Here is a 24,886-nt window from a genome sequence, read left to right on the forward strand (position 1 = left end):
CATTACAGGTATGTTCAAATACTGACTGCATAAAACCCAGGGAACTGTCCAACCTCCTCAGAGCCACCAGGTGTTTGCAGGATTTTGTTTCATCAGTTCACTGCTTTAAAATCCCTGAAAGGGATGTGTCCGTACTTCGCAGGGAGATAAGTTATTGACCACATTGTGCGTGCCTCTGGCAGGTGAGAAAGTGTGCGAAGCGAAGGGATCAGGGAGGAAGGCTCTGTCCATTTTCCCACGTAGCTCTTTATTTTTTTTAATCCTCGACTCTAGCGCTGGAGCCCATCGTTAGAGATCGCCGGCTCCTACCTTTCTGTCAGACTCTTAATTAGCAGAGCACGCAGCCCAGGCAGCTGGGGCTTTGACGGCTGGCTCGCCGGCGCTTCCCACGCGGAAGGGTCCCATTCATTCAGAATTGGTGCTGAGCCCAAAGCCCTGGCTCCCCCCGCGCCCCTCACCATGTCTCCAGGACTCGGCTGTAGCATTCGCTGGAAGAGATGCATTGAGGCTCTCCCCGTAGACCTCCAGGCTGCTGGTTGGAGCCATAAGGGAACGGGAGGAAGAATTAGCCTGTGTGTTTATGTGGCTGTGCTCCAGTAAATATTTTGATGCATCTGCTGCCAGCTCTGGTCTGAGGGAATCTACCTAGCATTTAAATTTTGATGGGGAGCTGTTTTGAATAATAACAGTGCAGCCGGCTGTGAGTCAGTGCATGTGTGTTGACTTAAAAAAAAAAAAAAAAAAAAAAAAAAAAAGCCCTCAAAGCTTAACGCTTGCTGAACGCCGAGCTGCAGTGCTTTGCCTTTTCCCTCCTCCTTTCTTCTTTTCTTTCTTCTCTTGACTTCCTCTGTTTTGTTTTGTTCTGGTGGGCATTTCACGTAGATTTTGTTCGCTGGCAGTGGGAGGGGGGGGAGTGAGAAGAATCGGAAAAACCCCAGCCAAAATAAATCCTCCCCAAAAACTCACGAGTAGCTCTTGCGATGGGTGCTGTAATGGGTACGTTCTCCTCTCTACAAACGAAACAAAGAAGACCATCAAAAGGTAAGATCTCCTGTTTTGCTTTTCTTGCCTCTTCTGTATATTTGCTAGGAGAAAAAATGTGTATTGGGAAGGGAGGAGAAAATGAACATGTGCCACTTGCAAGTAGCCCAGCAGTGTTTATGTGAGGTGTAATTTGCAGAGGAGAGGCGAGTGGGATGTGGGGTGGTGGAGGAAATGAGTGGGTATCAGGATATTGCTGTGGAGGGGCTTTGGGGGTGAAAACCATCTGAAATCTTGTAATCCTTCACCCAGGCATGTACGAGGAGGAGAAACTCAGTGGCTCCATATGCAGAGCACTTGCAGAAGAGACCTGTTTATTCCCAAATCCCATGCTTTGTAAATCCACTGAGGAGGGAATAACATGTAGCTACACGGCAAATCCTTCCCGCTACCCTGTGGTTTCTTTCTGCGAAAGTATTGTTAGAGGCGACGTTGTATATTCAGAAATCCAACAGCAAGTGTGCAGTGCTAATGATGTGTGTTTTATGAAGATTGTCAAGAGGAAAAAATATTAGGATATATTCAGAAGGAAGGGGAGGAGGAGAAGCTCGTGAAAAGCATGAGAAAGCAAGCAGCGATCGCAGGGATTTTAATCCTCAAATCCATAAATGCTGCCTGCAAAATGCTGATTTTTCAAGAGGTCTGGTTTGTGTAGTGTTTGCTTGAGCTCTGCTCCATTTCTTTCAGGGTTAATTCAGAAATTCCAGGGTGCTGCTGAGCAGAAAGTTGAAAGCACTGTTGGGGGCTCGTCTGTACAATACAGAATGAGTATTGTTTAGAAAGCGACAAAAAGGCAGACCCTGGAACTTTGGCAAGTCTTTCTGCTATTTGGAAATGTTGCTGCCAGAGCGTCTGCATTTACCAGTCTGCCAGTATTTTTAGGGTAGGTCTCTGTTTCCACTGGGTCCGTTGCTCAGCTGTACGTACGCTTTTGAATTGCAAGTTGGTATGGATTTTCTATCAATTTAAAAGAAAAAAAGACTGAGGAAATCTCAAACATCAAGTAATTGCTGTAAGGAGAAGTGGAGAAGGGCTGTGCAGGGGGTTTGATCACCTCAGTTTGTGAGCAGGTGTAAAATTCCGTGCTCCTGGGGCGAGGCGGGCAGTTGACCTGGTAGGGTACAATTTACAGCAGTGCGTGTGTGCCTGCTTTACAGTTCATCTTTTTGTGCTATTTATAATGCAACCACGAGTGTACAGCTGCCTGGGATGTTTGGTACTGACTTTGCTACAAGCTGAGCCCTATGGCTGTCTATGCACCGCTTCGCACGTGGTCGCACTGAGGCACAGCGAGATGGCTGAGCTCAGAGCCATGGGCACGTCGTTCGCAGTGGCACCACAGAGCATCCCATGTCCTTCTCAGAAATCTGCAGGCTGCGTCTGGTTTACGCTAAGCGTAGCTCATTTTTGGCTGAATGTATCTGTTCTCTACCACTTTGTTGTCGTGAGATTGGCTCTACTCTCTAGTGGATGGAGGAAATTGCTTATTGTTGGAGTTTGTGAGCAGTAAAAACCCAGCACCTGGGCACACGTTTTACCATTTACAGGGGGATTCAATCTTGCTGATACCTGCTGGCAGTGGTTGTTCACCTATATTTATCAAATCCCATGTTCCAGGAGTTATCTCCTCTTGGCTCTGATGTGTTATCTGTGTGTTGTTGCTGATTAGTAGGACATTTGGTTGGAGTGAGAAAGTTGGAAGAAATTCCTTTGATTTTCCAGGATACTTTCAAAGCCAGTAGAGAATTTCACACCTTTCAGTCACCACTTACCTGGCCGACAGGAGCTTTACAGAGCAGCACTGCTGGTTTCAGCTGACTTCAGCCAGCAGCAGATGTTCCTCTACACCTAGTGCCCAGAGGAGGTCCCAGATCTTCAGGCAGAAGAGGCCGAGGAATGTGTGCCGCATGTGCCCCTGGGCTATTTTATTTTCATATTTTATGCTGGATGTGAGCACTCCAGCTCTCAACAACCAAACAGTAATGTGCTGGGTCTGACTGCAGTTCTTTGCCTGTAAGCTCAGCAGAAGTCCGTCAGCACTACCCCGCTGGTTTCACTTTAGGTATAGTCTGATGGATCCACAGTGTTGCCCACCTGCCCCTCCTCTTGTGAAGGTTCCCTTCAAGAAAGCCAGTCCCTTCCCCTGTTCAGATTGGAGGAAGTGGTTAAAATATGATTAGGATGAGTTAATGCTCTGGCTTTTCCAGAGACTCTTGTTTTCTGCAGACCACATAGACTCAGAGAATGCATCAGGTTGGAAGGGACTTCTGGAGGGCTGTAGATGACTTCTTTCAACCCCTGACCATGCTGGTGGCCCCGGCTGGCCCATGCTCCTGTGTCCCCATGTCCTTGCACTGGGGAGCCCCGGGCTGGCCGTGACACTTGGGATGTGCTATCCCAAGCATGAGCAGCATGGCAGGCCTGCTTGTGCCCTCGCACTGTGCCCTGCCTTCTCTGCCGTGTCATGGTGCCAGCGGTGCCCACATGTAGCTGCTCCCTTGGATATTGCTGTGTCTGTCTTTTGGTAGGGGAAGTGTTTGTTGGCTATTCCACTCTTCGATTCCCTGCTATCTAGTGTTTGGTTTCAGTATGTTTACCCATGTGTTTATTTGAATATTTCAGGATTTATCTAGGAACTAAATACTGCTGCAAAAATGAGAGCCTGAAGAAATCGTTGTAACGGGTAGATCCACACCTCTGCAAATACTCTGTAATCTTGGTAAATACGTGCTCTTCTAAGTAGCTTGAAGACTATTTGTGTAGCCTTGTCTAGCTAAGCAGCTCACACGTGTGTCTTAGGCTGTTTTGGGGTAATACACGAAAAGCAAAACACATCCATGTGTCCTGGTTTAAGAACAGGTGAAAGAAGCAGGTGATGCCCAAAGCCCAGAGTTTTCCAAGAAGGGCTGATGTCCATGGGCAGGTGGTGGGTGCTGGCAAAGGGGGCTGAGGTGCTGTCTGCTGAGTCCATCAAATTTTGGTACAGGAGAATGCTTCACTTGAGCTGCTGCCCCTTGCACTTTGTTCGGGACTGTGGCTGTGGGACTGGTGGCTCATTTGGTCATTGCAGCTGGGAGCAGCAAGGGTGTTCACAGAACAGTTCAAAAGTACAAGATTTGTTCCTTGCTTTAATGGAAGTGGGGAGTCTGAATCAGTAAAGGTGGTGGAAACTGCCTTCAAGTCAAGAGCAGTGGTCCTTCAAGCATAAGACCTCTTCTCCTGGAGTGGGCAGTGTTGTTTGTAGAGGATCTCATGCCTTTGGCTTGAACATGAAAAATTATTCCAATATAATGCGGTGTTTTGTCTAGGCAGGTTATGAGCCACGTGGCCATTCCTGTGGGATAAAGATTTCTGCTTCCAGGACTCGTGTCAGAGCTGCAGAAGCTTTCCCTGGTTGCTGGAGTGTCTCTCGATCGTCTATGAGATTTGTGCTGTTTGCTTCGGTAGTGCCTCGTGGCAGTTCCACGGATTTGTATGTTTCCTTAGAAATTATTTCCTCTGATCTCCAAAATTGATGGCATTTTAATTTCATTCACTGTTGGGTTTCTTCTTGTCTGACTTTTTCAGCTTTTTGAGTTGGCCTAATAAAAGGTAACACCCCTTTCTCCCAAGTCTTCTTGCTTCGCTCATGTCATTGGATTGATGGAGCATCGCGGCCTTTGTGGGCCCTGGGGTCCTGGGGGACGAGTTGGCCGTGAGCCACCACCTTGTCCTCCCCATGCTGGCATTGCTGCCACCTTCCAAACCCCAAGGTGGAAGGTTTGGGGATGCTGCGGGTGGTAAGAGCCACTAAGCTCAGTGTGCACCAAACCCCGGCGATGCCCGGAGGACTGCCCAGGGTGCTCCTAGTACATTGGCAGTTAGCACTGGATACAAGATTAAGATGGACTTGAGAATTTCAAGTTGCTTGTATATCCTCCAGCAAACATAAGTAATAAAACAGTAAATGAGTTAGGGGAAAAAAGCCGACACCAAACCAACAAGCAACGCTAAAAAGCAGAGGGCCAGCACAGCAGATAATGCACGGCACAAATGCATTCTCTGTTTTCAGCTAGCTGCTGAAATAGAGGTTTCTCGTGTGTTTGTACAGTCTGCAGCCAGTCATAACCAAATTGGTGCCTAGAATCAGCCCTTTCCATATTTGTCATGGAAACGTTCAGATTAGCAGATTGTTCGAGCAGGGTGAATTTCTTGTTTTGACTGCCTGCCGTACTCCCCGTGTGCGGTGGGGATGTTTGCACTTCCACTTGTGAGCAAATTCAATTCCAATAGAAGAGACCAGTTGAAGAGTAAAGGATTAGTTGTGTTTGCTCTTTCTTTTCGCCCTCCCATCCCCAAAGAAAGTGAAATATAACTCAGATATTTCCCAGTACCTGAATCTTGTTGGCCATAGGCTTCAGGCCCCAGCTCTTACCCTGGCTACACCAGCAGAAAGCACCAGTGTTGCTGAATGCGAGTAACCGTATTTTGATCCGACACCAAGCTACCAAGAGGATAACCGAGAGGATAGCTGTAGCTGAGCTAACAGCATGAATTCACTTCCTTAAGATGGCAGTTGAACAGATGTGCCTTTTTTCTGGTGACCAATTTTGAACTAGTTTTGAAGTGGAGGTTGATTTTCACTGTCCAAAGGCATCAGATTCAGTGTCTCACCAGCCGTATTTTGCTGTGCCTTTCTTACCAGGAAACCATTAAACATTGCTCAGCAAGTCAGTCGAGAATTTCTGACTTCAGCCCTGGGATTTTTGCCCATGGGGATACTGTTTCAGGTCCCCGCACTAGACCAACCTGGTTCCTTGCCAGAGAGAGAGCAGCGGGGTCAGTGGTGGTGCGGGGACTCGGTCTTGTGCAGCCCCACACCTGCAGCTGCCAAGTGGAGTGATGGATATGGCTAGGGGAGCTGCCCTGATGTTTGCTTTGCCTGATATGTACCATTACAAAGTAAGTTTTGGTAAGCTCTTTGCAGCAGCTTTATCCTCAATGGGCGTTTGAAATTTGTCCGGGAGCAGCGACAGACTTGCCTTTATCCCTTGGAAGCCTGTTCAGGTTGGGCAGAAAGAAAAGCTTTGAAAGTTGCCTTTCTCTTGCTTCTGCTTCTCCAAGAAACTCGACAGCCTGCTGCTGCTGGGGTTGAAGGTGTGTGACCAAAGGCCTGGACTGTACAACCGTGGCTCCTGGGTATTTTACTAATGGGAAAAGGTCTCTGTTAAGGTCTCTGTTTCCCTCCCATTTACCTCCTTGAGCGAGCAGGGGCAGCTCCGTTCTGTGCTCGGCAGCCCTGTGCTGCAGGTGCTGGAGGGAATGGACGAACTGCCTGGTTTCGCTTCTCTTGGCTGTGCCCCAGGGCCAATAAACTGTGCTGACACAGCATTTTGTCTCACCGGTCCTTTCTGGTCATCACCTGCTGCAGCCCGATGGGCAGTCAGGTGTGCAGTCATTGTGCTGCAAGCTGAGGGTTTGGTAACAGCAGCTTTTTCCACCGAATTATCTTTGTAACAGGTGTTTAAAGCAGCACTCAATAACAAAACTGTGTGATGTAAGCAGTCGGAAGTGATTTGGAAATATCCCGATTTCCTGTTTGCTTCCCTATAAACCCAGCTGCTGGCAGCCAGGGACAGTGATCCCAAACAGTTGGTCTTAAGGGCGGATAGCCCTGATTACATTAAATTCAACTCTGCGTGTCCCTGATTGCTTCCCACAGGTGTCCAGTGCCGGCCTGCAGTGCTGTAGTGTGCCCAGCTTGGGGGTGTGAAGAGCAGTGGATGGGGGTGCTTCTTAGGAATCCAAAAGAGTAAAATAGGCAGTATTTTCCAAGCTAAGATGTGCAGCCTTGGTGATCTTTATCCAACCTTTATCCTCACCAGTTCTTCCAGTGTGAGTTACTGGGTGTCTCTGCGACAGCTGGAACAAGCAGCGAGAAGCACTTTGATTTTGAGTGAAAATATTTAACTATGTAGATGTGAAAGCTTGGGACTTAGTATTGAGCACAGGTTTTGGCCACATCTCAGCCTCACAGCGGGTAACATCGACACATTTTTAAACTGGAGTCAGACAGGGTTCTGCAAATTCTTTGAGGAAAAACGTATAAAACGCAGATCTAGGTCAACCAAGTAAGTTATAAAGTCATGCTGATGTTGGTCAAATGAGGAGAAAAAAGAAAAATGTTGCATTTCCCCACCTACAAGCCTAGCATTGTTCCCCAGTCACAATGTTTATTTTGATGTTTAAGCTTTGGTACAAACCCTGAAGATTCACGATAGTTTTCAGCAATGAAGTGAAATATTTTTCAAACTGAAATATTTCAGTAATCGGGATTTACATTAATTGTGGGCCCGCCCCACGACTCTCAGAACACTTTGCTGCCTTGCAGCTGCCTGCTGCTCTTAGAGGGGCTGCGAGCAGCACAACCACTCACGCGCTGCCTTCATCGCACCGGGAGAGCCCTGGGTTTTGTGTGCCCTGGGTATTTGTGTGCCGTGATTCCTATTAGAAAGCATTATGCAGAGAACGTGAAGGGACAGTGATGCAGAAAGCTCGGGTACCTGCATGTTTGCCACCCTCAACTTGTGTCCGCATCCAGCCTCACCCTGTCCAAGGCGGAGCAGTGGGGAGCTGGGAGCTGGTGCAGCCAGCCCGTGGTGCGATGGGGCCTTGGGGCATATGTGGGGGGACGACAGACCCGTCCCCAACAAGGGGGGATATCCTGCATAGCTCTGCTGCAGCTTTTTGGATTTCCTCAATGCAAACTTTGCTTTCATGACATGTTCAACACCCGCCACTCTTCGCACACACCGGTGTTTGCTTTTCTCTTGCTCCAGGAAAGCTCTCCTCCCCCCGAGCTTGTTCTTTGGGCAGTAGATGGGCAGCTGCCCCAAACTGCTGTAGCCAGGCAGGGCTGTGGGCTATGGGAGGCAGAACAAAGGCACAGCACCTCTTCTGTGGTGGCTGAGAACAGCTCAGGGAGAGTGCAATGGGGTGCTGCCCCACAGGCTGCCAGGGATCCCAGGGATGCCTTGGAGATGCGGCCACACGCTTCTTGGTGGGAGCAGCGAGTGTCACCTCTGAGCGGGGGAATGGCATTAAGGGAATGAGGCCAGTGCTGAGCACCGGGCTCCTGGTGCTCCAAAACCTATTCATCTGCCTGTCAGTTTTAGGAGCAGGACGACGTGGATGAAATAAGCCATGTTCACAAAATTTAGTTGGTTAGATGTGGTGCCGTTTCGGAAGCTGAACTTGGAATGCTTTGCACCTCACCTGTCTCCAGTATGGTGCCAGACTCCCCGGTACTGGCTGTGCCAGCGATAACTCTGCACAGCCCCAGGGCTCTGGGGCCGTCAGCTGAGCCCTGGCACGGCCCCGGCTGTGGCTTGCTCACTGTGGGACTCGTGCTGTTAGCTTGCTAGCTGCAAAACTTCGGGAGCCACCAGACATCCATGGGGAAGGGCAATTTTTCCTCTGGGAAACCACTTCTTCCCATGCAGGTGAAGCTCAGGATGCAGCAGGGAGCAGCAGCCCCACGCGCTGTCTTCTCAGTTCAGGGCCCTCACCTGGTGTCCTCGGAACAGGGAGCGGTATGTGGAAAGTAACAACGTGAAGCAGGAAACTTTTGTCAGTGCAGGAAGGATTCTGCCTGCTAATCCCAGTAAGGCCCGAGTGCCTCGGCACGCTCCTTTATGTGCTTCTCTGGGAGAGCCGGCTGTGCCCCCAGGCTGCGGTACGGGTGCCAGGGACTGGAGGTGTCCCCTCGCAAGGACCTGAGTCCCTTTCTTTCTGATATTGTACACGTGAGCTGACAGAGGGCCTGGTTCGCAGCACTGTGTATACAGAACTAAGCAGGCTGCAGGCACCCAGACACACAGCTGCACTGGGGCATGAGGAAAATCCCCCCAGGGGTGTGAATCTCGCCAGACAGACAGGCACAGGGATTCAGCCCTGATCCCACATGCCCCATTCCTCTCCATGGGGCCAGCAGGGGGGTCTGTGCACAGCAGGTTTGGAGCCGGGATGGAAGGCTGCTCCTCCATCCTTTCCTTTCCACAGCTTCAAAGCCTCCCCGGGAGCTGCTCCAGCCAGTTGCTGAGCCATTTGCAACCCAACGGTGTGGGAGGTAGGAAGCTGCAGCGAGCAGTTGCCCCATCACTGTAACAGCCCCAGCAGGGAGCGCTGCGCTGCACAGGGCTCACCACAGCCCGCCTGGGAGCAAACAGTCCTGATGGGGGTTCCTGGGCGATGCCATCAGCTCTAGCACTTCGCATGGCTTCCTCGGCCTTGTTTGCACCAGCCAGGGGATCGCTGGGTGCTGCTGGCGTGTGAAGTTGGCAACTCGCTGCCCTCGGGGCCCTGCTGTCAGACCTTCCAAGATCATCTCCTGCCCCAGCTGCGTCCTTCACTGCCAGGCTGCTGCTTTCACCTCCCTTGCTGCCCGGCCTCCAGCGGTGCCGGAGCTGAGAGGCGCAGGTGCAGCTCTGTGTGCGTCTGCTCTGATGTGGGCACCTGTCGCTGCCGAGGGACCTGTTCCTGCTTGGAGAGCGGCACCATACAGCGCTCAGTGTGGCTTATGGTCAGGCCCCACATTTTCAGTTAAGATGCTTGGATTATATGTCTAAAGGTAACTAAAAATATAAGCAGTTATAAGATGTTTTTGCATATCCGGTAATATTTTCCACCAGCAAGAACATTTCAAGCTCTCCTGAATCTCTGAAGGAAAAAACAAAGCAACCAGAGGGCCTTCCATCACCTTCCCATGCTGCTGTGAAGAGACGCCTCTCCACTGAGCACGCATAGGTTGTGCCCATTTCCTTAATGGCTGCATTTCTCCCCTATTAGCCAGGATGTAAGGCAGTCTGTTTAAAGAACTCCCTTTCCTTATAAATCAGACCCCTGGGGAAGGCCAGGCTGGGCCAGAGAAGCGCTGCAGCCTGGGCTGGCTGGGGAAGGTGCCACTGCCGAGCTGCAGCGTGCCGGTGGCCGTCCTCAGAAGCATGCTGTCCTTCTGCATGCAATAACTCCCACCCGTACAGTTCTGCTGCCTTAACTCGTCGTCACCTGCTTGCTGGGATTTAGCTTTACCATGGCTTGTTGAATGCTACAGGTCCCAAACCTGATGGGGTTGAGGGGCTGGGAGGTCCAAGCCCTCCGTTACAATCCCTGTGGGGGTGCTGTTTCCCGGCAGCTGTCCAGTAGCATGGGGGCATCTGCGGAGCTCCCCGGTTGGCCTGGATCCCGTGGGCTTGCTGGAACCAGGGCGTTTGGCTTGGGGGAGCTGTGGCTGGTGCCAGGGGTGTGGCTGGCGCCAGGCAACGTTGGTGAGGCGTTCACCTGCAGCAGCTTTGTGATGCGGGGCTCGGGGCAGGCAGGGAAAGGTTTGCTCCCATCTGGGGTGGGAGGTCTGGCTCTTCCCAGCAGCTCGGGAGAGTTGATTTCCCCTGAGCCCCTTGGGTTTAGGGAGTCTTTTACTGCCTGCATGGACAGCAGAGAATGAAGCAGTTTCATCCGTTGTGGCTGAAGGAGGTCAGGGCAGGGCCACTCTTGCAATACTGGTAGGTTAAATAACATGGCAGCAAAACAGATGAGCTGTCTCCATCCCTACAAGACAGATGTGGAAGGGGCCTGTGCCAATTCAGGAGGAATAAGGAAGGGGCCTCTACCAATTCAGGAGGAATAAGGGAGACATCCTGAAGGATGAATGAGATATTTCTGTGGCGTGGTGAGTAGCTGGGGAAGGGGCCAGCTGTGGGGATGGGGAGGGAAGGTTGGGAAGCTGCAGGGCTGGGCCACGTGTGCATGGAGGTCAGCACCACCTTCCCAAGATCAGTTTGTTACCATGAAATACTCTGTGGAGTCAACGGGACTGAGCTGTAACTGCTCCAGTAATTGCAGTGCCGCACCAGCTCTGTGCACTTTGATACGTCTCCTTAGGCCCATCTGGGGCAGCGCACCTAAGTCGAGGTGAAATTGCCTCAAGCTAAATGACAGGGAGAACCAACACAAGCTTTTCTGTTCTCATTTCTCCTTGTCCCCTGATTCTCCAATGTTCAGTAAATATGCGTCGGGTTTTAACCCGTTTGCTGCTGCAGAAGGCGGTGTGAAGGAACCATAGCAGAAAGGGAATAGCTCAGGGGCAGGGAAGCGGAGGTGCTGGTGTCTGTGCGGCGAAAGGCAGCAGGAAGCGGCTCAAAGAATTCTAGCAAAGGGAATATTATGGTGGTTTCCAGGTCTGGTGCCCAGAGAATACTGCATTTGTTAACCGAATATTTATTGTACTAGTGAGAGAGCCTCAAGTCGATTTGCATTTTATGGTTCACATAAATGCGGGGAAGCTGCCAAAATTGTCTCTTCCCCTCCTCTGTTTTCATTGCAGGCATTCCAGAGAAGGGAGCAAAATGTTTTTCCCCTGCTATTTGGTTTTTAGTTTCATGCATATGCATTTCTGGGACAGACTCCTGGAGCGTGCAGCAGATGCACATGCTTGGAGTCTCTGCAGGCCTTGGTAGCTTTGAAGCAAAGAACCTAAAACATGAGGTACTTGCAGAATTAAAGAGGATTTATTGCAACGACAGTAGAGGTTTCCAGTCCTTGTAAATAAGTTCGGTTTCAAGATCAGTGATGGGCTCTCACTGCCCTGCTGCTTCCATCTTAGTTACAGAGATGTGTATTGGGTGGAAACAGGAGAGAAGGTGTTACAGAATGGAGATGCTCAGAAATGTGAGGGAAATCGCTTGCGTTACTGCTTGCTGCTGCTGTTGAGAACAGCGCAGCTGGCTATTGACACGAGAGGATGGCGCTGGCATGCTGACACGGGGGATATCGCTGTGAGCAGTCCCGGGTGCTAAACCTGCCGACACACGGCAGTGTCAGGGAACACCGCAAACAGGCTGGGTGAGTCACCCTGAACACCTCCATTGAACAGAAATGCAGATTTGTGAAATCCAAAATCTCCGTGCTTCCAGCTGGAGCTTATGTAGGATTTGCAATTCGAGCATCTCAAGCTGGCACGCATCTTGTTTTCCCCAAGCCTCAGCTTCTAGACTTCAAGTAGCTGAAGGATGTGAGTCTGCCTTTCACAGCGCCTCTCTCGTGCTGGGGGAAGCTCCAAGGCACGAGGAGATGGCCCAGGAGCTTCAGGACTGGTGGAGCCGGGGTCAGTCCGGGAAGTTTGGGCATGTCTCTGCCGCAGCTGCGGCTCTCTCCAGCGAGTCTTCCATTTCCATTTAGTCTGGAGTTCTGCACCTTGGTACCGCAGGCAGGCAGAGCGACAATTACCATGCAGGTTAATTCACCAATTTTCTGGCTCTTGCTCCCCTTGGTGGCAATAACCTACTTGAAGGAGTGGAAACGAGGCAGTCTGCAGCTTCCTTCATGTCGTTGAGGGCTGGGGGGATTTGCCAGCCCCGGTTCTCCAGGGGTGTTGCAGGAGCACTGGCTGGAAAGCAAGGAAGAGAATGTAAAGCAACCAATGGTGCCGTCTGTGCTGGTGGGGGAGAAATATATTTGGGTTGAGAGCAGCCTCCACGAGGCCCGGGGCTCCTTCAAAGCCAGACAGGGCGTCCTCCTCCTGGGCAAGGGTGGCAGACAGAAGTAGGGCAGGGTTTTGTCCCTTTTGAACTATTAATACAGATCAGAAAAATGTATCAAGAGAGATGAAAACTTTTAAAAGAAAGAAGAAATTTTTGGTAGTATCTTTTTTATTACAGCTAAGGTTGTTTGGTGTAAAGCAGCAAGTGGACTTTGGTGCAGTCCTTCCCTGGCAGAAAGGACGGCAAAAAGGAGCATCCAACTTTACTCTCCATTAGAACCTATTGATTCCTCTAAGTCTTTTCCTGTAATTAAACAATATTTTTTTTCTTCCCAAAGTCCTCTTCCAAAGGACGTTTTTCATTTCCGAAGCCCAAAGGCCAAGTGCTGCTGCCTGCGGGAGCTCCCGTGTGCGGGCTGGCAAATGGCCCAGCAGCAGCCCCGTGCCGGGCTTCATCTGACGGAGCCGTTCCCTCCCTCGTCAGGCAGAAATCATCACATCAGCTATTTTAAAAGAGCATCTGCATGAGCAATGTCTGTATGATTTACAGGCTGATTTAAATACCCGTGGCTGCGGCTCTCGGAGGATTTCTGTCCGTAGTGGCTCGTGTTTTCTGCTGTAGCCTGATCTGTGCTTGTCAGCTTTCACCGAGCGATCCACAAAACTTAGCAGATTTTTGGTAATTAATTGCAAATATTAGCTCCCTTGTCAGCGGCAACAGTTTGGATTATTTTATTGTAGGGAAGTGGGAGGGAGCTGGTGTTTTGGCAAGTGCCGAGCAAACAGTGCATTGCTACGAGCCAAGGGCTGCCTTGCAGCCGCTACCTCCAGGCAGGAGGTGCTCGGTTGAGGTGCACCTCCCCTGCACCCCAGGGCCCTGTGGAGTCTGCAGCCACCCGCTGCCCAGTTTCCCAAAGCACCCGGCAGCTGGTTTGTCTTCTGAGGGTCGGTGTGTGGTTGGTTTCCTGCATCACCCTGCATAGGCCTAGCCACGAGTCTGGGCAAGCTGCATGGATGACCAGGGCTGTCTCTAAGCAGCCTCTAACTCAGCTCTCAAAAATCAACCTAGCCAACAGCTCCATGCCCAGCATGATGTGGGGAGAGCTTCCTGACTGGCAGCATGCACTGGCCCAAATTTTCCCTTGTTCTGGCCGAAGCAGGGCACCCCGGTGACTTGGCCAGAAGCAGAAGCCCAGCCCTGCTGGAGGCAGTGACCAGCACCGCAGCTCCAAGGGCCTCAGGGCACTGCCGCTCGGGTACTGCTGGTGGCAAGGTCACCACACACATCTCAGGGAGCCATCTGTGGGCTTCTCAAGAGCTGCACACGTTTTCTTATGGAGAAAGATTGCTGAAGTAAGGCTATACATTTATAAAGGCAAAAGTAATTTGTTGTTGTTTTTTTAAAAACAAAATTCTATTGATTTCAAAAATCTTGCCTGTTTGTGATGCAGCCCTTATGAATAGGTGACAGCTTTGGGATCTTTGTCCTAGTTTGTAGCTTGCTTTTTTATTTTTTTTAATCAAGCACGGTAGGACTATGAGTGATTGCTGTGGAGAAATATCTGTAGCTAGCTGCCTTCATGAGTACACGTCCTGTCTCTGAGAGCTGTGCTTCTGCATTTCATCCCGTGGAAAAGCAGATTGGATTTTGCCTGGACTCATTGCATTAAGCCTCTGGGCGTTGAAGGTTTCGCTCACTGAGCTCTCAAAAAGAAGTGCCGAGTCCGGCCCCATGTCTCACCTGCCAGGATGGGCTGTCCTGGCTTTCGGGGCTTGAGGAACAAGGTGGGATAGGAGGCAGCAGCTGGCAGGAGGGTCAGGGAGCTGCAGCCCTGCCTGCCCTCGGGGTAGCTTGGTGGTGGCTGGGGCGCAGGCAAGAGACGGGGACCTGAGCAAGAAGGGGTGGGGAAAAACCCTTGTGAGAGGGGGAACTGCATCTCTGAACACAAGGGTGCGAGCTGATGTCGGGATCCCAGGCCTTTGGTATTTGCATATGGTGTTAGTCTCTTGCTAGGACAGCCAGGTTTGCCTTACTGGGGTTTAGATACATTTATAAGCTAAAATGCAACCTAACAGACAAACACTGTACAAAGGCAGCTCAGTGTTTGGGTATGGGTACATGCAAATGGCTCTAAGGGAGAAGCGAGGCCCTCTCTAAAAAAAAAAAAAAAATAAATAAAGTACAAATTTCTACTATCAACACCATTTATGTGATTTTTTTTCCATTCTCAGTTAAGGGACCCGGGGTGGCTGGGCTTGGAAACCTCCCGTGCGTGCAGCGAGGTGTGCAGAGCCTGGGTGGGCAGGATCAGGCCCTCGCACTGCTCTGAGGCCGCTCTGGGCTTCTGATTTGGGCTGGGGACAGAAGTGACCCCTCCGGCAGGTACCTTGCTTATTCTCGCCATTCGCTTTGGGTTATTCTCAGCGCCTTGCCTCATGCACCAGAAGCGAGGAGCTCTCTGGAGAGGCAGTGGCTGATGTAGCCTGGGCTATTGTATTACACCGGGTAAAGCGAGGGGTAGGTCACAGAGACCTCGAGGTCTATTATTGTTTTAGAGGGGACAGGTGGGGACAGCAAGTGGCAGCAGCAGCTGGGCACGGGCAGCGCTGGTTTGCCATGCGCGGGCATGGGTGGGCTGGTCCCACGCTGCGGCAAAGGCTCAGGGCCTCGTAGCTGTGGTACAGGACTGGTGAGCTGGGATGTGCAGGAGGCATCTCTGGAGGCCTTTAACGAAGCACTGAAGTGCTTTCTGCTCTTCCACCTTCAAAACTGCTGCATTTTGAATAAAGAAAGGGCCCCGGTGAAGAAGTTACTCCTGACGCAGGTTCTGCCAGCGCTGTTAAGCTGCCAAACCTCTGGGCTGGTCTCCAGGCAATTCGGCGCTGATTGTTTTAATTGCTTCTTGATTTAAACATCCTGCTCTTTTCTAAACCTTTCTTTTTCGTTTTCTACTTTTTTCCTGCCATGTGATTCCCCTTCATTTCTCCCCGGCTGCGTTCCCAATCGCTTCTTCCTCTGGATGTTTTTACCTCCTCCCACCTCTCGTGCTGCAGGAGGTAGCTGCTGACACCTTCCCATTGCTGCGCCTCTGCAGCTGCTCAGGACAGCAGGCACTTCTTTGGGTGGGGGGTTAGAGGAAAGACCATGGATGACAGCTTTGAAAGAAAGACTGAGCCCCCCAAACCCTCTCTCCAGCTACCATCGCCCTCCTGGCTTTGCTATTTGTGCTCTGCCCAAAGCAGTGACCGTCAAAAGATATTGCTTTTCTTTTTTTTTTTTCAATTTGTTTTTCCCCCTTGGTTGCCCTTGTGGTTCCCTCTGCATGCTGCTATTGATTAGCCTGGGGGTTCGTGGCACGAAACCTGGCATGTGCTTACAGCTGCCTGCTAACTGCACTCACCTTGCACACCAAGCTCCCCCTCGCTGCCTGCCTTTGTCCTCGCTTCCTTCCCTGCCCCAGCACGGAGCCCTGGGGAGCAGCACGGTGTTCCCCCTTTGGATAGGATTGGGCAAATTAATTCTCCATAAGAAAATATACTCGTGGCACTGTCATTCCCCATCCCAATGATTAATTCCTTAATTTTACAGTTTCTTAGATGCCTAACATGGCATTCTGCGTGTGAGAGACTTCTCCTTGCGCCTTGTCTTACTGAGTTCCCTTACGATGTTTGGAGATGACATTTAGGCTCTGAGCTGTTCTGCGCTGCTCGTGTCCAGTTCGTGTGACATGGGGACACTGAGTGACAGCTACTGAGAGCTGCAGGGGCACTGCATGCCTTACTGCTCTCCAATGCCAGCTGCTCCAATGCCAGCTGCTGCTTCAGGAGAGCATTTTCCATGGTAGGATGAAACTGAGGTGTCTGCACGGGCTTTCTTCAATCCAAGACAACAACTTCTAGGTCAAGAAGTCCCTGAGTCACAAATAGCTGGCGCCTGGGAGGGCAGATCTCTGTGTTTCCCTTGGTCTTGTGCTCTTCCCAGAACATTCCCTACCTTTGTTTTGCTCTGATCTAGTATTTATATGAGGCTTTGCCTCCCTCCCAAACACCGCTCATCCTAAACACTGGGCACAGCAGCCCAGAGGAGACTCCTCAGGAATTTTGCCAGTGACAGCATGAGCTGGTGGAAAAGGAGATGCACTCAGCTCATTTCCCGACCCACAGGTGCAAAGCAGAGCTTTGAGGCTTTGTTCAGCCTGAGAGGAGTCATCCCCAGAGATAAAAAGTCATCACCTGCCAAGCTCCCACAGCTCAGCTGTGGGGCACCGCTTCTGAGAAAGGGCACGGAGAGCCTGAGCAGAGCAGGGCAAGGGTGGCGGCAGGAGATTTTGGGAGGGCAGGGGGCTCCAGACCCACATAGCCCAGCTGCTGTGGTCCTAGGTGAGCAGGGAGATGCTGGCTGTTCCCCTGAGCAGCTGCCTGCCTTTAGTCCTGGATCTCAGCAGCAGCAGCAGCGTGCTCCCAGGGATACCCGAAGCTGGGCAGGTGAGAGGCGTGAGGGGGTGAGCCTGCCGGGCTGCCTCTTACTCCGGCTGTTAGAGGGAAGCAAGATGTGTCAAAACGATTTTTTTTTGCGTTATTGGTACATGCTTTTTACCCAGATTCGGAGAAGGCGTGAAATCCATTTTTTTCAAGTGCAGTCAGTGTGCTGCTCTCCTGCCTTGTGGAGCTTTGATCCGCAGCCTGGGAGAGCCTAGCAGGCTGTGGTGTGCTTGGGACAAGAACTGCTCAGCTCTGGGGGGTGAGGCAGAGGATACAGAAGACAGTGAGTAGCCCCCTGCTTGCCTGGGCTCGTGGCACAGGCTGGTGGGCACCAGGGGCTCATGCTGCCGAAACACAGCGGGTGCTCATGGATGTGGCATCCGCTGCATGCAAACCCAGCTTTTAGTTAAAAGAATCACGGCTTGCACAGTGGGGCAGAGATGCTGCAAGGCATGCTGAGCTGCTGGACGTGAGCTTCCTGAGAGAGGCACTGATTTGTGCTGCAGAAGCCTCCCTGCCCCTAGCACTGCGCGCCCCTGGGGGTGCCATGACAACAGGGCACTCTCGGTGTTCACCGGGACTTCGGACGAGTGTGTGATAGCTGCTGTGGCTGGATTTGAAATACAGGAGCAAAGCAAAGAGGTGGAAAAATATAGAGCGTGTTCTGGGAGGCCAGGAAGAACGTTCCTGCTGCCCGAGTTTGGAGGAGCTGCCTCCTGTGTGTCTGGGAGACGTGCCTAGGGGATAGCTCCCAGGTCCTCACATGGTGGCTATACAGAAACACCCAGATGTGTTGGTAGTGGGGAGCGTGCACTCTAATAATCTGCAAAATCTGTTTTTTTTTTAAAAAGGTGAAATGGTTGGTGAGACATCAGAAGGGAGCAGGTCACTCATGCAGCTCTCTCCCAGGTGGGCAGGTTCCCCCAGGGAGCACGGTAAGGGTGAGCATGGCACTCCTGTTCCTCAGCCTGTTGCCTGTGTTGGCAGCGGCCACTGCTAGCCTGGTGTTACTGACCAGGCAGTTACAGCAGTAGTGTAAAAGCTTCGTCTGTGTTAAAAACCTGGGCAACCCTCTTTGGTTCCCCTGTGGCACAATCTCTTCCCAGCCCCTTGGGCTCTGTGTGTTGGACGCACACCCTGCACCCCACACCTGGCCGATCGAGGTGACACAGTTCTGGCTCTCAGCTTCTCTGTCGCTGTCTGCAGTGCCCGGTCTCTCTCAGCGGGTTCAGGGCTGTGCCACCATCAAGGTTAATGCGATGTCAGGACTTTATTCTGAGAGTTTTGTTCTAAAGGGTCACGAAGAATCAGCACGTCTGACAATGGGGTTTCTTGTTCTGCTCTCAGGCTTAACCTGATCAGCAACCCCCTGTGGCAAGTCTGTTACCTGTGCAGGATGTTGTGCTGTGCTGGGAGGTACTTTGCTTGGAGATGAAAATCCCTGCTGTGTTTAATGTGTGTGTCTGCAGCTCGGGGCACCTCTAGCACGGCCTCCAGTGGGGATGGTCAGTGCAAAGTCACCGCAGGAAAACATTTTCAGTAAGTGTGAGCAGGTAACTGCTGTGTGTGCCTTCCTGCGCTGCCCATCCCTGCGGCACCGTGTGCGTTACAGCCCTGGGTGCCCCGACCCTGACAGCTCTGTGGCCAAGGCTGCGATCCCACTGACCATCAGCACACTTGGCCATGCAGGGAGAATACCGCCGGCCTCATTTTTCAAGTTATTCCCAGCTTTGTAGGTGCTTTAGAGGATCAAAGCACAGTTTGCATCGACTTCTGCTGAAGCTGCCGAGCACTCGGCGTTTTACAAATCAAGTCCCAGCCTCTCATGCTGAGCACAAAATGATGAAGGTGCAATTAGTGAGTGTCTGCAATTAGTACTTCAGCAGCCCTGTAGCAGAGGGTAACCTGTGCCAGGAGAATAACAGGGCCTGCATTTTGAGACCACCCGTTCCTCTCCCTCCCTCCCACCCCCAGCCCTGTACTGGTAGAGCCAGCAAGTTATCCCCAGAGCTTTCCCACCCTGCAGTAGGGATAAAACCAGGGTCCCGCTTAGGAATAATGTATGATTACACCCCGAGGCATACGTGGATTTAAATAGTGTTGCACAGACACCTTGCTTCTGACATCTTTGAGGCTCATGATGAAATGAGGTTGGAATAGTGATCTTCTTGTCCTTATTGTCCTGAACTACCAGAAGTCAGTTGAAAGGACACAGTCAGGTGTCTGGCACTGCACTGTCATCGCCATGGGCATCAATGTGCAACTAAGGTCACCACCTCGGCCTCTGCAAAGAGGGCGGAGAGGAGAACTGCTAGAGGGGGCCCTTTTGCCTTGGACAGGCCACACCAGCAGAAGGAACAGGGCACCCCTCCCTCTGGTGGTGTGTCTCATGAAGAAACAGCCAGGATGTGGGGCAGGGTGGTGGATCTGGAGCTGCCAAACCTGACATTTTGGGCCCCAACCGCATGCCGCAGCACGTCGCCAGCAGGACACGGCTGCCCTGGTAACACTGGTGGCTGGTGCACGGGGCCAGATTCCTCTCAGCTTTCTGTGAGTGAAGAACAAATGGAAACGTTTTTGAATTTTCTTTGCTCTGTGAAGCACGCTTTGGCTTGACGGGCTCATATAGATGGAATTCAGAGCAATGCAGCGGTGGTAATCGCACCTCTGTCCTGGGCGGGGGCCCATGTAACGGGCTGGGTGGGCTGCAGAAAGCTTTGAAATGAAACAAGAGGCTGTGCTAACAGGATGTGAACTGATCCACAGACCCAGCAAAAGAGCAAAGGAGTCCCTGCAACAGCAAGCAGGATTCGGTCCCCCACGATCCGGCTGAAAGTCATCTGGCTTCATTTACTTTATTTGTTCAATCAAATTTATTTTAATCGTATTCCAGGCAGTCTGTTTCCCACTCCTGCGTGTTGGTTTTTGATTCATTATTAAATGGTGCTACTACATAGTTATTCAGGGGACTGGATCTAAGCCACTGAAGCCCAAGTGGGGCCTTGTGTCAGTGGGTATGGATTGCGCCCTCCCTGCCCCCTAGGACAGCTGGCCTTCAATGCAGCACCAGGGTCCTTAAACAGATTTTGGAAAGATTTCGAATTCAAAAAAAAAAAAAAAAATTAAAAATCCCTATTTTTAGTGCTGTTTTTAAGGTTGGGATCCTGTGTTTCACTCTCTAGAACGTTTTAGAGGCTGTGACAGCATGGAAACCAAGCCCTGGGCTCACCCCCAGCAGTGCTCCTCCACGTGCCGCAGGGCCAGGACCGAGCGTGTCTCCCAAAATAAATTCCCATCCTGCTGCACTGCCGGGTGCTGCCTCGCCAACCTGCCGTGTGTGACATGCCAGGGACATGTGGGCTCAGAGCTGTGCTTTAAAACCAACGCCAAATGGCAAGTTTGTTCACAGAACAGGCCTAAAGATTGGGTCTTGAATGGGAGCCTTGCACTCTGCTTTTTAAATTCTTTTTTTTTACCGTATTCAAGTTTTTCCATGCTTCATCTTAAATAATATTGCTCTCAACATAGAGGCGATACAACGAGGTTCGCCCTAGCTGCAGCTTTAGGAGGAATTGTAATTATATTTAAATACCCGGGGCTAACAAATAGCTCGATTACCATCAGCAGAGACCGCTTGCTGCTGATAGTTTGTTCGCGAGGTTATAAATAGTGCCGCCAGCGCTCCAACACGGGCTGGGCAGATATTTGATCTTTAACATTGACTGAGCTTGCAGGCCAGGAGGAGAATGATTTCCATCCAGGACTGACTGTGGAGCTCAGAGTAATGCAGCCAGCAGCAGCACCAGTGCCTAAAGCAGCTCGGAGCCAGCCCCGCCTGCAGGCGCAGGGCAGCTGCTTGGGGCCAGGCTGCTGCTGCCGAAGCTGGAGCCTTGCTTCACCACAGCTCCTGGGTGTGTGGCACTGTCCCCACGCTGCTGTCTCTGTGCTCCAGGATGTGTGGCTGTAATGCCCTCTGCTCGTAGCTGGTGCCGTGCTCTGCGTCCCTCTGAGGCACAGGCAGGGCCCGGCTGAGCCTGGCCTGCTCCTGGCCGCAGCTCAGCACAGCGTGGAGCCCTTGCCCTTGGGCTGTTTTCGATTTCAGAGAGCTAGTCAGATCTTGGTACGAAATCCTGATGCTGTGTTTGTACATTGGCTGCTTTGGGCAGAATTTTCCAAAGTTATCAAGTACTACTTTTACTAATTATTACTTGTACACTTCATCTTAGAGGGAAGAAACCTTATCCCATCCTGTATTAATTAAACCAGAAAATTATTTTCACCTATTCCTTCCTTCCCACTCAGCCATATATCCAGAAGACACTTGGGGGGAGGCCCTTGTGCGTTTCCCTTCGCCTGGGGGCTGCTTCTCCCCTCCCCGGGCTGTTACCCGTCTGCAGACAGGAGCTGCTGATGCCCAAGGTGCTCTGGAGCATCCTTCTAAAAATGTGTCTTCTAGCATGTGCCAGCAAGAAATCTTGGAATTAAAAGTCTGCCATGACTGGTGTTTTGGGAAGAACGCAGAATACGGTGACAGCATGTTGGCAATTTTTCAGAAGGCTGCTGCCTTGCGGAGTTACTAATTAACTACGGGGTTTTGTGTTGGCACTGCGGAGGGGGCACCTCATAAGGAAAAATGTAACCGAAGCCAAGGGCTGGCTGCCTCAGAAACTCGCACTGTCAGTCACTGTTACTGCGCAGTGCCAAGCCCGTGTGCTGCCACACGCCCAAATAGCGTTTGGAGACGCTGATTGTAGCACCGCTGAAGGAAAGCATGTGGAAAGTCTCCATCTTCGTTAATGCGTGGGGCTGTCTGGGAGACCTCCCAGGCTACGTCTGAGTCTTGATCCAATGAAACTGCGTTTTCTGTCTCGTACGTGTAACGCATTCATCAGAAGGTGGCAGGGGTTCCCATGCAGCGTTATGAGACACCGTGCGCCCAGCCACTCACGTACAGCACTGGATACTCCAGAGATGGACTTGGTGATGGCCCTTGGCACCCTCTCCATACCATTTGGGGTGTGTTTTCAGCTGCTGGGCTTTGGTATTTTGGCAATAGAAACAACCAGGCATTTACAAAAGAGTTGTTTCTTGCACTTCCTTTCTTTATATGATTTGAGCTTTCGGTCTGAGCAGTAAAAAATATTTAATATCTCGAGTTCTTTTACATTTCAACTTTACACTTGGGTGAGAAAATAAAACGCTGTGATATAACACTGTGAATGGAAGATACTCATCATTTTAAATGTGGCTACAGTGCCCAGGGTTTGAACTCAGTGTTTTTGAACAACAGATCAACCATTTTATACCTGCTGCTACAAAAGCATGGTTATCATCAAAGCACCCAATACTTCAGAGATATCGGTTCCAGTGATCCTGGGATATGGGTTATTTCTGACAAATCTCTGTACTTGCTGGAGTCGTGTGAACAGCTGCCATTTTAACTGCTCCTTTTCCTTTATTTTCAAATAGTCTACAGACGACTGAAAGGTTTAAACACTGAAAGGACTACGTACAAAACCTTGTTCCTGTTTTTGCTATGTTGGCTGTGATTGCAGGATTACTGAAGTGAGAGCGGAGTCAGGGTGTGACCTGTCATCGGGCATGGGCAGAAGGTAGCGCAGTCAAAACCTTGGTTGATTTTTAGGCTAAGCACTGAATTTGGGGTTTGTTGCCTAGCAAGAATGAAAGTTTGGGTCTTATAATGGTAAGAAGTGGTGAAATTTCAATTCTAGGTGTTTCTGTTCTGTAGGTATTTATGATAAAAATGGAAATAGTTAATGGGAAATACCCCAACAGAGCTTACTACAAGCTAATGCGAGATCTAAAAAGGCTTCACTCAGTTGTGCAGACCATTGCAGTAAGTCTGTCATGGGCAGGCAGCACTCTGTATGTCTTTGCTGGCGGCTCTGTGGCTCTGTTCACCTTGCTCCTTTCCTGCAGCCGCTTGCTCCCTGCCCCACGTGCTTCCCCAGCTGGCATGCACCGGCGCAGTGTGGATGGCAGTGCCCTGCTCTGAGTGCCCTCGGCCCCGGGATGTCACCGGCTGGATCCGCTCTGATTGGTCCTGTTGGTCTGCAGTATGATGTTTGCCTTCGTTTTTGCTTCTGTTAGTCGTAGTGTTTTGCCTCAGCAGACATAGTCTGGGGTGCTAAAGGGAGCAGGATTCAGGAAGAGTTTGCCAAGGTTGTTTGCAGGCGGCTGTGTTGGCTGGGGTGGTGCTGGGCAGGAGGAGAAGGAGGTGGAGAGGCAGCTGCAGGGGGCACCGCACTGAAACCAGGCAGAAAAGCACTCGGTGCTCTCGCTTGCTTCACTGCAGGATTTCTCCCTGCTGTAACACAGTGATCTGGCTTGGCTCATGGTTGGGTGAAAAATACGGGAGCACAAATGAGAGCTCCTACCGCGGCTTTCTCTTAGGAGACAATTACCTCCTGATGGCCTGAGCGTTTTGTACAAGGACTTGTGGTTGAGCCCCTATCCCCATCCCCTCTGGTACATGGCACACCTCCTCCTCTCCTCGCTGCCTGCACTGCTCACTACTCGTGCAGAACCTTGTCTCCAGGACGAGAGGCGCCCTGGGGCTGGCACCTTGCAGATGGCAGCAGGGCAGTTGGACGCACTCAGTTGCTGAACCTGGAGCAGGTGATGCCAGAAGGACAGCCGGGAATGGTGGTGGCTCCAGCCCTGCAAAGCTGGACGTTGTCAGATCACAGCTGTGCCAGGTTGTGTTTGGGCAGGGCTTGAAGCAGGCAGGTAAGGTCCTGTGGCAGAGCTGCCGGCTTGCTGCCGCTGGCCAGGCTCGGTCCCCGCATCCTACAGTGTACGGTCATTGCCATGGCAATGCTACAAGTGTTCTCCTGCCAGCTTGCTTTCCCCTCTCTGTATTTTTCTCAAGAAAAATAAAAGCTGAGACGCGCTTTAGAGCAGTTTGGCTGCTTGTGGAAACTGCGATCGTAGTTTGCAGGTCCCCAAGGAGTTGTCCTTTTGTCTGCTCCCGGCTGCCTCTGCTCCCGGGTGGAGGCCCGCGATGCCTGAAGTGTTTGAGCACTTTCAGTGCCTTTTATCTCCTTTAAACACCTGACCTTCTCTGGCTCCTCTTAAAATCCGAGCAGGTGCCTGTCTGCATTTTCAGGTACCTAAATACATTTAAAAATTGGTCCACTCCTTTGTTTTCTTCTCTGTAAAACAGAATAGGGTGGTTCGGAAAGGACAATTCCTAATAGTGAGCACAGGAGAGGCACGAGGACTATTTGGAGATAAAATAATGTATATGAAATTGTGGTGAAGCCTTTACCCAAATAAGATGTTCAGCAGTGACTGCTGCAGGCATCTTTCCATTGCCTGCGACTCCATTACAGGTACGCTCTGTGACTCCTGCTTAGGGAAACATAACGGATGCTGAAGGGAACCTTTCTGGCAGGTCAGTGCTGTTGCACCAGAAGTGTAACGACTGATGGATGGGCAGGCTCACAGTCAAATCCCGGAGGCTCTGGTATAATCTCAGCTCTGATATAATTCATGGCTTTTCCTGCGGCAGCATCAAAGCTTAATATTTGGAGAACTATTTCCCAACAGTTCCCTGAAGCTGTTCAGTCACTCTTTTACTCTAATAAAAACAGCAAACCAGGTCTTTCCTTCCAGCTGTGTTACCCTCGTGCCTCCCTGCAGCTTTGTCGTTTCAGAACACATCCATCCAAAGTCACCATATGCTCTCACAACTATAAATAAGGCTGTTGACACCGGAAAACTTTTCCCAAAGACTTCACTTTAAAGAAAAGAAAAAAACAAGCTGTAAAGTAGTATCGCTTATGACTTTGAGGTTTGTACTTTGTATATGAACAAAAACCTGCA

At 51.0% G+C, this 24,886-nt stretch overlaps 1 protein-coding gene across 2 annotated transcripts in view; it reads left to right on the forward strand.

Moving 5' to 3' along the window:
- The window catches only part of KCNIP1 (potassium voltage-gated channel interacting protein 1), a gene marked incomplete at its 5' end in the record, with an annotated part of 372,336 nt that overhangs the window by 135,784 nt on the left and 211,666 nt on the right, over positions 1-24,886 (forward strand). The window contains one exon of one of the 2 annotated variants that reach the window (XM_082771655.1): positions 929-1,041. The exons of the other annotated variant lie outside the window; for it this stretch is intronic. Within the exon in view, the coding sequence (XP_082627781.1) occupies positions 981-1,041 (61 nt within the window). Of the gene's footprint in view, positions 1-928; positions 1,042-24,886 lie in introns of those variants that run through there. 2 annotated transcript variants of the gene reach the window in all.

Source organism: Aythya marila (genome assembly GCF_965140915.1).
Source record: "Aythya marila genome assembly, chromosome: 14".
Lineage (NCBI taxonomy): Eukaryota > Metazoa > Chordata > Aves > Anseriformes > Anatidae > Aythya > Aythya marila.